The sequence below is a fragment of the Bos grunniens genome, chromosome 11 (assembly GCF_055505025.1).
Source record: "Bos grunniens cultivar Pamir isolate PY7600 chromosome 11, Bosgru_T2T1.0, whole genome shotgun sequence".
Taxonomy (NCBI): domain Eukaryota; kingdom Metazoa; phylum Chordata; class Mammalia; order Artiodactyla; family Bovidae; genus Bos; species Bos grunniens.
Window position 1 is genome coordinate 29,633,941 of NC_141175.1, and position 13,406 is coordinate 29,647,346.

The 13,406-nt window shown below is 40.0% G+C and overlaps 1 protein-coding gene across 11 annotated transcripts in view; it reads right to left on the bottom strand.

The window, feature by feature from the left end:
- Nucleotides 1–13,406, bottom strand: part of LDAH (lipid droplet associated hydrolase) — an 88,504-nt gene that overhangs the window by 48,867 nt on the left and 26,231 nt on the right. For 6 of the 11 annotated variants that reach the window (XR_015136444.1, XM_086325690.1, XM_086325691.1 and 3 more), the window contains one exon: nt 9,666–9,835. The exons of 2 other annotated variants lie outside the window; for them this stretch is intronic. Coding sequence is in view for 8 of the 9 variants with exons in the window: in XM_086325690.1 (XP_086181816.1) it covers nt 9,666–9,835 (170 nt within the window). In the remaining variant the exon portion in view is untranslated. Of the gene's footprint in view, nt 1–156; nt 412–1,952; nt 2,563–9,665; nt 9,836–13,406 lie in introns of those variants that run through there. 3 more of the 11 variants (XM_086325696.1, XM_086325697.1, XM_086325698.1) reach the window with 2 other exon arrangements.

Consider the following 13,406-nt stretch of genomic DNA (forward strand, 5'->3'; position numbering starts at 1 on the left):
GGTTAATGACCTTTAAGTTCCTTACCTTGACTCACAATAAGATATACGTTCTATATTGTAACCTAGGATTTCAACACATACTCATAAAAACACATATTCAAAAAACATTCCACAATACATACCTTTATAACAATAAAATTAATATTTTTCATTCTATTTTATTTTGCTTTATTTTACTTTTATTATTTTCAAATGCTGTTTTATTGTTTACAAACATATGTTTCCCTTCTCTGAAGAGGACTGTACTCCATGGCCTCCCTGCTGGCAGACTTGTTCATGTGATTTTCTCTGCCCAGTGTAGTATGAGGAGTGACAAATGTCACTTCCAGGCAGACGTTTTAAAATGCAAAGTGTGGCTCACTATTTCCTCTTTATTCTCTGCCATGAGAAGCTATTTCATCAACCTGGGTTCTGGAATAAGAGTGCATGGAGAGAATTACACGAGGGCAGCCTATCCTCAAAGAGTGATAAGCAAATCTTTATTGTTAAAAGCTACTGACACTGTGTTACCAAGGCATAGTATACCATATCTTGACTAATCCACAGGCTCCAACCCACTGAAGTGAATTCAGGACCCACTAATGGATTGCAGACAATTGTCTGGAAAATTATTATAAATTTTGCCTTTTTCTCTGCTTCCTCCTCTCCATCCTCCTTTCCATCAAATGAAGTCACTTTCCTAATATACATCTATGACCTGTTTCTTTTCTCTCTTTAACAATGTCCCTGGGTGAATCCTGTCTATTGTCTTCTTTATTTCTCATCTGAACTAGCCAACTTGCCTATTCACTTGGTTGTTTACTTTTGATTCTATACTCTCTCTCCATTTCCTTTTCACTGAGAAGTTAATTTACCCAGTGCATGACTACTATTATCACAGGTCCTTCAGTGGCTCCATGCTGTCCAGAAAATAGAGTCCAAACTCTCTTGCACTTGCACTCTATCAGCCTAGGTTCTCCTGCCCCACTGCTCCCTTCATGCACACTGTGCTGGTTCCCTTACAGTGCCCAGGGATAAAAACCGTTTCTCTCTCTCTTTTTTTTCCCCCATACATTTCCTACTGTTTAGAATGGATAGCAACTCCCACCTTGCCCCAAAAAATCCCCATCAAATTCTATTTCTAAACACTGACTCATCCTTCCTCTGCTCAAACACCTGCTCTTCAATGATGCTTTTGTCTGATCTTCTCAGTTAGAAGTCACCTCTCTTTTCAAAACACTCAGAGCCTCATGATACTTCATTTTGCCTTCTGCTTCTTACCAATTAATCTAGGGACAGGACTCTTGACAACAGTTACTTTGAGAAATGAATTATCTTCTACTCTTCCCCCACCTCTGGATTATCTTGACTGTTGAACACAATTTAGTGTAATCATATCAATGTTTCTCTCGAGCATGTCTAACTCTGCAGACAAGCAGGTTCACCAGAATAGTGTAAGTGTACCACAAGCTCAATGACCTCATTTCTTTCAGAGTATTTGAATTTATTTTTTTCCTAACGTAGATGAGATGTACTTCTGATTCAACACACAGATGAGATGATCCAACATGCTATTTTAACTCTTTTGGTAAAGTTTTTCAAGCTTCTTAGTTGTACTTGTGGTGTGTTTTGAGGTCTCACTAAAATACTAAAATTTTGATTATCTACATACATCACGGGGGTGCTCAAAATAAACCAAAGAAAGTAAGCTATTTTATTATTTCTCTAAGAAATGTCAAAATCCATTTACTTAATTTCGCCAGTTTTACTTTATATCTTCATTTAAGATGTGTCCATTTTTTACTTGAAAAGAAATTCTACGATTATCTGTTTTCTCTATTTGCAGCAAATCAGTAGCAACAAAGTATAAGTAGGGAGGAGACATGGTACCTAACACTGACAGAGGAGATGGAGTAACTATAAAATAAATAGACATGAGAATTCTTTTTTAAAAAAGCACTGTCATCTAAGAAATTTCAGGACATGGGCAAAATCCCTTTAACTGTATTTTATTGTATAATAGTATAGATAGCATATTCAAAAGCAGAGACATTACTTTGCCAACAAAGGTTCGTCTAGTCAAGGCTATGGTTTTTCCTGTGGTCATGTATGGATGTAAGAGTTGGACTGTGAAGAAGGCTGAGTGCTGAAGAATTGATGCTTTTGAATTGTGGTGTTGGAGAAGACTCTTGAGAGTCACTTGGACTGCAAGGAGATCCAACCAGTCCATTCTGAAGGAGATCAGCCCTGGGATTTCTTTGGAAGGAATGATGCTAAAGCTGAAACTCCAGTACTTTGGCCACCTCATGCGAAGAGTTGACTCTTTGGAAAAGACTCTGATGCTGGGAGGGATTGGGGGCAGGAGGAGAAGGGGATGACAGAGGATGAGATGGCTGGATGGCATCACTGACTTGATGGACATGAGTCTCAGTGAACTCCGGGAGTTGGTGATGGACAGGGAGGCCTGGCGTGCTGCGATTCATGGGGTCTCAAAGAGTCAGACACGACTGAGTGACTGATCTGATCTGATCAAAATGATGTCCTTGAATCATTAGGGAAAAGTTCTTCTATAATCAACATACACTGTTGAAGAAGGCAGATAAGTTAAAAATATGTTTTAGACAAGTTTTTACTCATAGTCTAGGGTTTTAAAGAGTAAGTTTAAGTAATCTGGAAATTTCACTTAGAGAGAAGGTATTTTTGCCAACCAGATAGACAAAGGAAGCTCTATGGTATTGTGCATTTTCCCCAAGGAAGGCCAAATAATATAAAAAATTAAGTTTTGAAGGATCTGGTACCCTTGGAAAGGGAGGAAGTGTTATCATTAAATGCCATATAAATTGTTAGAGGAAAATAAAAGTTAAATTACTTGAATTTCACTTTATGACTTAGTGCCCAGTTAAGAATCCGGGGCTTTCAACTCTCAACCTTGAACTTTATGCAATTTTTTGGAAGAATCAGATGGCACATTTTGAACATACAGAAGACTGATTTAAAGGAAAGTTCTAGACAGTGAGATGATTACATTTTTATCCCCATGTCACCCCTTCTGCCCTACATTGACAGAGCAGTATTCATGTGGTTCAGATGGTAAAGAATCTGCCTGCAATGCAGGAGACCAGGGTTCAATCCCTGGGGTTGAGATCCCCTAGAGGAAGGCATGGCACTCCACTCCAGTATTCTTGCCTGGAGAATGTAATGGACAGAGGAGCCTGGTGAGCTACAATCCATGGGGTTACAAAGAGTCAGACAGGACTGAGCAACTAATACTTTTTTCTTTTTCATTCATGGGGTCTAATCTACTATTCCATGAGCTACAATGTAATGAGTTGCATGGAGCTGGTTGTGTACACTCTAGGAACATTCCATACTATCTAGAGGCTCTGCCACCATCCGAAGATTTAGAGAACCATCAGAAGGCAATGGCACCCCACTCCAGTACTCTAGCCTGAAAAATCCCATGGATGGAGGAGCCTCGTGGGCTGCAATCCATGGGGTCACGAAGAGTTGGACACGACTGAGCAACTTCCCTTTCAGTTTTCACTTTCATGCTTTGGAGAAAGAAATGGCAACCCACTCCAGTGTTCTTGCCTGGAGAATCCCCCAAGGATGGGGGAGCCTGGTGGGCTTCCGTCTGTGGGGTCGCACAGAGTCGGACATGACTGAAGCGACTTAGCAGTAGCACTAGCAGATATCTTCTTTAGACTTTCTTTATACCCACAGCTGGGCTTCCCTGGTGGCTAAGTAGTAAGAATCTGCCTGCCAATGCAAGAGACATGGGTTTAATCCTTGGATCAGGAAGATCCCCTGGAGAAGGAAATGGTAACCCACTCCAGGATTCTTGCCTGGGAAACCCCATGGATAGAGGAGCCTGGCGGGCTACAGTCCATGGGGTCACAAAAGACTTGGACACAACTTAGCGACTAAACAACAACAACATATCCACAATTATTGTAATCATATCTTACCCCTAGATTGAGATAGAGCCAAGGCTGAATCCTGGCAAGGCACTTTTCTCTCCATTTCTACCTATAAAATTAAAGATGGGACTAGACTGTCTCTAAAGATCCTACTAATCTGAAATTGTGTTTATTATTTTGAATCATGACAGTGCTATTGAACAATCTTCCAACTATCTATTTTCTCAAGTTTCTTTTAAAAATTTTTTATTCTGGACATTCATGTCAAAATATATGAAGACTTTCTATAATTCTACCAAATTTGCTTAAAGAAACAAAATTTTTAATATGAGATTTTTAAGAGTGAGTCAATTATTTCCTTCAGTATATTAAAAAATAGGTCAGACATTATGTGTAAAATATACAGTAAGTCTTTTAAAATGATTTTATGACCATAGTTTCCTATCATTAGTTACAAAAATATTATAAAGAACTGAACCAAAATAAAACCAAATAAACCAGCTACTAAACTACACATATGTCCTCAAAAATCTTATGGAAGTCAAATATTCCAGTAAAAATAACATAAGAGATGGAAACACAAGTTTCTTATTATCACACTTCATATGTTGTAAAACATAACAGCTAACTTATTTTTGGCAAAATGATTAGGGATTGCAACACTCTGGCTAATACAAACTTATTTGATTGTCAAATACATCTTAAATGGAGCGTATCATGCTAACTTCAGGCATGCAGGCACTGTGCCGTCTGAGATTAGGCCAGAGACACTGAAATTTCAACACTTCAGCAGGGATCACACCACCAATATTAGCTGGGCCAGGTGTTTAAAGAGGGGTGTGTATTGGGGGGAGGACTTCAACAGTGCAGTTAATTGAAACCAGATAAAGCTTTTGAATAATAATTAAAAAAAAATCATACAGATGTTCACCTTCCTCCCCGGGTAAACTTTATGGACAATTTATTGCATGCGCTGTTTTCTACAGTACATCCTTTAAAAGAAAACACAGCCTTTTGTGTTTCTCTGGAAACTCTATAATCACAGCATGAGTTATGTCTCCACAATTAGACTAGGTTAAGCTCATGTTTCATCTGCCTTTTCTCTTTTCACCACTATTCCTGCAAGGGCAGGAACACTTGAAAGCAGATCCTTAATGAGAAAGTGATAGAGCTGAGGAAGCTGCAAGAAGCTACATTAACTGTAAAATGCATGGGACTAGTTCTTTCCCAACAGATATGTGAACACAAGCCAAAAAAGAGAGAGAAATTCAAAACAAATGTGCTCAACAACTATCTTCAAATATGCACAGGAAAAATTAAACAGTACATGCAGAATGGATGTGGAGCAAACGAACAAAAACTGAAAGGAAAGATCTCTAAGTTAACAAATCGAAGGACTCAGAAATGGATCTTTTTTTTCCTATGTTTACAGAATGGTGTATTTGCCAGGGTTCCCCAGAGAAACAGACTCCAAACATTTATTATAGGGATTGGCTCACACACTGAGAGAGGCTAAGAGGTCCCACACCACATGCTACCTGCAAGCTGGAAACCAGGAAAGTGAGTTGTATAGTTCAGTCCGAGTTCAAAAACCTGAGAACCAGGGGAATAGGTGAAGCCGAAGGCTTGAGATCTGGAACTACAAGGTCACAGGGCAGGAAAAGATGGCTGTCTCAACTCTAGAAGAGAAAAAGAAAGAATCTGCCCTTCCTGGAGTTTTTGCTCTATTTGTGCCCTCAACAGACTGGATGATGCCTGCCCACCATGGTCAGGGCAGATCTTTTTTACTCAGTCCAGTTCAAATGCTGATTTTCTCTGGTCCTCACAGACATACTCAGAAATGTTTTACTAACTATCTGAGTACCCCTTAGACCAATAAGGCTGACATGTAAAACTAACCATCACAAATAATAATGCTATTATTATTTCAAACATGCAAGCACACTTTCAAAAATGGTTTTAAAGCTTTTGAAACACTTGGAACAACTAATAACCAAAAATTACACTTCATATCAGTTTGCTACATTTTATTTGACAAGACCAAGTTACTTCCTACACCAGGAAATGTATTCGGTATTTTAATTTATATATATGCCTACATATCCACATGCTTGACAGTACATCACACAAGTGAAATACTAACTGGGATAGTGGTGGGGTGGGCAGCCTCTGACTTGGCCCCCAGTGACCCTCGCCTTTTAATATTCATGCTTTAGTATACTCCACTCCCCTTGAGTTTGGGCTGGATTTAGTAATCTGTTTCTAACAAAGAGAATACTGTAAAAGTAGTGAGGTATCATTTCTGTAATTAAAGTTATGGTCTGTGACTTCCATCTTGCCAGCAGACTCTTTCTCTGGCTCTTCTCCCAGACTTGCTCTGATGGGGCAAGTTAGAGAGGCCCACATTCTAATGAACTGAGGGTGGCCTCTACCCAACTGCCAGTGGTGAACCGAGGCTCTCAGTCCAACAAACTTGAAGGAGTAAACTGAGGCAGATTCTCCTCAATTCAGTTCTTCACATGAGACCACGGCCCTGGAAGACACTTTGATTACAGTCTCGTGAGAGACCCTGAACCAGAGGACCCAGCCAAGTTATGACCAGATCCACAGAAACTGGGAGAGAATAAATGTGTAGTGCTTTATACTGTTAAGTTCTGAGCTGAGATTACTAACACAGTAGTTAACCTAATGACTGAGCCAGTGCTTCCAGTTATCTCCACTATGATAATTATAGCTAATACTTACATAAAACTTTTAAGTTCTAGGTATCATTCTTTATATGAAAGAAAGTGAAAGTGAAGTTGCTCAGTCGTGTCTGACTCTTTGCTACTTCATGGACTGTAGCCTACTAGGCTCCTCCGTCCATGGGATTTTCCAGGCAAGAGTACTGGAATGGGTTGCCATTTCCTTCTCCAGGGGATCTTCCCAGCCCAGGGATCTAACCTGGGTCTCCTGCATTGTAGGCAGACACTTTCACCATCTGAGCCACCATTCTTTATATAATTTCTCACAAAAGTCCTTTGAAGAACACATTATTATCCCCCTTTTACAGATGAGGAAACAAAGGTACAGGGAGACTCAGTAACTTGCGCAAGGTCACACAAGCAAAGTACGACAGCAACTGTCTGAACCTAGGTGTCTTGTTTCCAGAGCAAGGAGTTGTAGCAACCGTGCAAAGAGAACTGCTAAGGGCTCGGACTGGATATTATGAAAACAGTAGCCTCATAAAATGGTACCAGAGGAGCTTCAGAGGCATAACAGAGATGAGAAGCCATGCTAAATGCTAAAAAAAAAAAAAAAAGGGGGGGGGGGAGCCTGCTTTCTGATTGAAATGCCTTATCTAGGGGGGGAAAATAGAGTAGAAGCAATACAGTAAATGGAATGTGATCTAGAATTGATTGAATTCACACTTAAGATGAAATACATACTTTCTTATACCCAATGTGAGAAATTAACAGCCCCCATTTGGTATGAAACACCATACCCCAGGCGGTTACAGTTGTAATTTTCCCAATGGCAATCATAAGTAAGAAGTTAAGTGTGTTAAGCCGGTGGGAAAAGGAGCAAATTTCTAGTGAGCGCTGAGACTAAAGGAGATCAGTCCTGGGTGTTCATTGGAAGGACTGATGTTGAAGCTGAAACTCCAATCCTTTGGCCACCTGATGCAAAGAGCTGACTCACTTGAAAAGACCCTGCTGCTGGGAAGATTGAAAGCAGGAGGAGAAGGGGATGACAGAGGATGAGATGGTTGGATGGCATCACTGACTCAATGGACATGGGTTTGGGTGGACTCCGGCAGTTAGTGATGGACAGGCAGGCCTGGCGTGCTGCCGTTCATGGGGTTGCAAAGAGTCGGACACCACCGAGTGACTGAACTGAACTGAACTGAGACACCACTGAGGATGTTTTATCACATGGAGTGAAAATCTCCCAGGCTAGGGAGGTCCCAGGAAAGAATCATTCCTGTCTTGCCTTCAGATTACCAGGTTAAATAGCACTCCTTCATGCTCCCACACGCTCTCTATTCACATCAGACAGTAGGTACCACACCTATGGGTTAGTCTGTGTTTTCCATTAGGCTTCAGGCTCTCTTGGCCTCACAGACTATTTTATTCACTGGGATGTCATCAAAATGCAGCATGAGGCCTGTTACATGGCAAGTGCTGAATATGTAAGTTTGTTGAATGAGGAAATAATTTATGTTGTGAATCGCATTTAATGCATCATTTCAATGGTATATGTCAGTAAAGGTATGAGGTTTTGTTTTGTTTCGAAGTGTTTTATAGTTCGCTAGCTTTCCTGGCACTTTAAACAGGTCTTTATGTCTCCAGTGTCTCACTTATTATCTGGTGCATAGTGGCACGCAGTAAGTATTTATGAATGAGTATCTCAAAAAGGCTGCCAAGCTACAAAGCAGATAAGGATGCAGACTTAGGACTAAATAACGATCTAGTGTTCCTTAAGCATAGCTGTTTTCCTGTCAAGAAGGATGATGATAAATCTTCCTCCTTTTGAGAGGAGATATGAGAATTTACTGGACATGAATCTGAGCAAACTCCAGGAGATAGTAAAAGACAGGGAAGCCTGGTGTGTTGCAGTCCATGGGGTCGCAAAGAGTCGAACATGACTTAGTGACTAAACAAGAGCAAAAATGAATACTTATACAATTCTCTTCCTAGACAAGATTCTTGCCTCAGTCTTAGTTGGTGACTGCCTTTAAATAATCCTTTATGAACAACAGCAGGTTATACGTAACTTAAAAACTCCAGGTCACCCTAGTTTAACAGACATTTGCTCAACTAAAATATTATAAATTAACTATCTGTTGTTCAGCTGTTCAGTTATGTCCGACTCTTTGCAACCCCATGGACTGCAGCACACCAGGCTTCCCTGTCCTTCACTGTTTCCTGGAGTTTGCTCAAACTCATGTCCACTGAGTCAGTGATCCCATCTCAACCATCTCATCCCCATCCAAGTCATCTCATCCTCACCCCCTTTTCCTCCTGCCCTCAGTCTTTCCCAACATCAGGGTCTTTTCCAATGAGTCGGCTCTTTGCATCAGGTGGCCAAAGTATTTGAGCTTCAGCTTCTGTCTTTTCAATGAATATTCAGGTTGATTTCCTTTAGGATTGACTGATTTGATCTCCCTGCAGTCCATGAGACTCTCAAGTCTCTCCAGCACCACGATTCGAAACCATCAATCCTTCGGCATTCTTTATGATCCAACTCACATTTGTACATGACTACTGGAAAAACCATAGCTTTGACTATATGAACCTTTGTCAGCAAAGTTATGTCTCTGCCTTTTAATATGCTGTCTAGGTTTGTCACAGTTTACCTTCCAAGGAGCAAGTGTCTTTTAATTTCATGGCCGCAGTCACGATCTTCAGTGATTCTGGAGCTCAAGGAAATAAAATCTGTCACTGTTTCCACTTTTCCCCCTTTTACTTGCCACAAAGTCATGGGACCAGATGCCATGATCTTAGTTTTATGAATTTACTACGCTTTAATTTTTTAAAACACAGGCATTTAGTCAGAAAATTCCTACCTCGTTCAGCATTATTTTTGAAACACGGTGGGAAAGGTATGAACATACATTCAACACAGGCCCACAGTACTACAGAGATAGGGTAAAGGTAGCCACCAAGGATCCCTCTCTGTGTTCTACTTATCAATTAAAGAAGAGACAAAAGTGCAAAGGACATTTGAGAGGACTTGTGCAAGCGCACAATAAGTACCGACAGTCACCTTTGGAGGCATACTTACTGGGAGCTCAGGTGCGTGCTTCAGAATCTCAAGGGAAAAATAGGAGCCTATGGAATGGCCAATGACCACAAGCTTCATTTCCTTTGGCACTTGAGTTCTCAGGAAAGCTAATTTGTGTTCTACTTGACCACGGACTCCATAGATGTCCTTAATTTCTTCAGCATTTGGATCTAAAAGGAAATATGTAAGTACTCTTCATTCAGTAAATGAAAGCAATCATTTCACCAGGGAAAATATCTTAATGAAAAAAAAAGAAAAAACAATACTAATAGTAGTAGCTATCATTTATTGAAAGCCTACCATGTGCAAGCCACAATGTTGGTGTTTTACTTAAATTGTATCTATCAATCTTCACAACAACCCTCGAAAGGAATATTCTTATCTTCATTTTACAGAAGAAAATACCAAAGCTCAGATGTTAGGAAATAGATTGGCAGTTACACAGCTATGAAATGGGATCAGTGAGATTCAAAAGCAGGTCTCTGTCCTTGAAGCCCATGACTCTCAATTATTCCCTGAACTGTTGTAGTTTAGGCCAATGGTTTTCAAATTTTAGCATGCGTCAGGATCCTCTGGAAGACTTGTTAAAACACGAATTGCTAGGCCCCATCACCAGACTCTGATTCAGTGGGTCTGGGCTGGAGCTGGAAATTTTGCATTTCTAAATTTCCAGAAAATGCTGATACTGCTGGTCCCAGGACCACACATTGAAAACCACTGGTTAGGCTCAGTTATATGACTAGTAGACAGCCAAGAAAATCTATGACACTGCTTTGATAATCTTTGTTTGTTTAGAGAAATCAAGACTGAAACATTTAAGTAGAAATGTTTCAAACTGTTCCTTTTAACCAGCACAGTCCTGACCCAAAACATTCTTTCTTCCTTTCACAAGGAAGAGGGGTCTTCTATTCTTCAAGATCTAATCAAAATTTTATCTAGCTAATTTTTAGGAAAAGTGAATGAGCCTTCCTTTGTGTTTAACTCGTATCCCCTTCTTATTTAGCATTTTATTATACTTGTATAACTGTCTTTTCATTTCCTCCTTTAGACGATGAGCTCCTTGAAGGCAAGGTCCATCTTTCATTTCTGTGTCCTCTGTGAATAGCACCCAGTAAATATCATTGTTGAATGAAAATATGAACTGACTAGACAACCTCAGAGCATGCTGCCAGCTCTGATACTCTATGAACAGAGAAAACTTCAATAGGTTTTCCCTATGAACATGTAATTGAGGGCAGGAGGAGAAGGGGACGACAGAGGATGAAATGGTTGGATGGCATCAGCGACTCAATGGACATGAATTTGGGTAAACTCCGGGAGTTGGTGATGGACAGGGAGGCCTGGCGTGCTGCAGTCCATGGGGTCACAAAGAGTTGGGCACGACTGAGTGACTGAACTGAACTGAACTGAACTGAATGAACATGTATCAGGGTTTTAACCTCAATGACAGGGTGTAGACTATTTCAAAATTTCACAAGGTAGTCAATAGCTTTCTAAAATTTGAATCATTGGAATACTAAAGTTCTTGCCTTCATGACTCCTATAAGGTACTGATGCAAACTATAATATAAGTATCTAAAACTCATTTTGAAGAACTGCTCTTCAGTTTCATCTGTACATGCTGGTTTTTCTTCCTTCAGTGCTCAGCGCCCGCTTAATCTAGTTAACTCCTTTTTATCCCTCAAACTCTCAACCAGTGTTACATCCTCTGAGAAGCCTTTTTATGGTTCAGTCCATGAGGAGTAAAGTAGCCCTCCTTCTTTCAGTTTCCGCAACATCCCATGTCTGTCTCACCTCATGATTCCTAACTTACTACTGCTGTACTATTCATGTCTTGCTTATCTTTTTCTACAATGCCTGGCATACAGTTACTGAAAAGCCTTTTGCTGGATCAGTGAGGCTTAGTTCCCTATTTCAGCGGTACTATGGAAATAGGCGATTTCCTCGGTGACCCGAGTTCTGCTCTGATCCTTCTTTCCAGGTCAGTCTAGAATTCATTCTCCATTTAACAAGGAAGTTCAACATAAAACAGAATTGGGAAGAGACAGAATTCGATTTTCATAGGGCCTCTGATGTCTCCAAATCCAAATTTTGATTTAGTTAATATTCTATTTGAGTTCTTTACACTCACTATGCTCATAAATTTTCTCTGATCACTCTACCCAGGAGTGATCACATTGTTCTGATACCCCAAAACAAATACCTATAATATGTGCGATCCAAGTTCTTTATTTTTCAAAATAGACAACTTTTGAAAATGTTGAAGTTGTCCTTTCATTGGGACAGTATAGTATAGTACAAAGATCAGGAGCACCAGAGACAAGATAAATCTGGTTCTAAATTCCAGCTAAGCCCCTCACTAAGTGACTCATGCAAATCCTTCAACCTCTGGCTGAAGTCTCTTTACATATAAACAGGAGATAGCAGTTTTAGCCTCTGAGGAATGTTGCTTGCATAACACTTTAAAGTACAGAGGAAGGGTCTGGCATAAACTATTTCAGAAATGAAACTTATAATTGCTATCATTCCAATTCCTGTCATTTAAGGCCTCCCTCAAATAGACACCAAAAACATTTACATGGTTAGAGCAAAGAGAAAGAAAATGAGCTAAATATAATATACATTTAAAAACTTCATTGATCCTAGAAATAAGGCTCTATAACATATTTAAGGATGCCGCTGCTGCTGCTAAGTCGCATCAGTCGTGTCCGACTCTAGGCGACCCCATAGACGGCAGCCCACCAGGCTCCCCCATCCCTGGGATTCTCCAGGCAAGAACACTGGAGTGGGTTGTCATTTCCTTCTCCAATGCAGGAAAGTGAAAAGTGAAAGTGAAGTCACTCAGTCGTGTCCAACTCTTAGCGACCCCATGGACTGCAGCCTACCAGGCTCCTCTGTCCATGGGATCTTCCAGGCAAGAGTACTGGAGTGGGTTGCCATTGCCTTCTCTGTATTTAAGGATGATTATAATTCAAATCATTACTGAAATGAATATTTCAGTAATGATCAGAGGTAAGTCTGTCTTTAACTCTGGGAATTGCTCAGTAGATTGGCAAGATAAACACACCATTTAGTGTTTTCTGAAGTAATGAGATTAATGGGGAAAGTACTTTGTATAAATAAACAATCAATAATAAAAAATTTCAATGTGCCCTCTGGATATTACTTTACTAGCAAAAACTAAAAGCTAAAAGAGTATCTATATACTTGACTGTATACTTTCTCTATTACTAATATACTCTGAAAAAATTCCAGGAATCATTAGCTTACTCTCCATAAAACACTGCAAAAAAATCACATTCCAATTGTATCAAAAATCAGGATAACATGGAAATGATTTATAGCATTCTTATTATATGGAAAATGTCCTCCAAGTTACAGTCAACTAAGTATATTTGGAACAAACTGTTTCTAAACTGAAGATTGCCTGAATTAATGGATGGGATCACTCACCTACAGCCAGACATCCTGGAATGCGAAGTCAAGTGGGCCTTAGGAAGCATCATTATGAACAAAGCTAGTGGAAGTGATGGAATTCCAGTGGAGCTATTTCAAATCCTAAAAGATGATGCTGTGAATGTGCTGCACTCAATATGCCAGCAAATTTGCAAAACTCAGCAGCGGCCACAGAACTGGAAAAGGTCAGTTTTCATTCCAATCCCAAAGAAAGGCAATGCCAGAGAATGCTCAAACTACTGCACAACTGCACTCATCTCACATGCTAGCAAACTAATGCTCAAA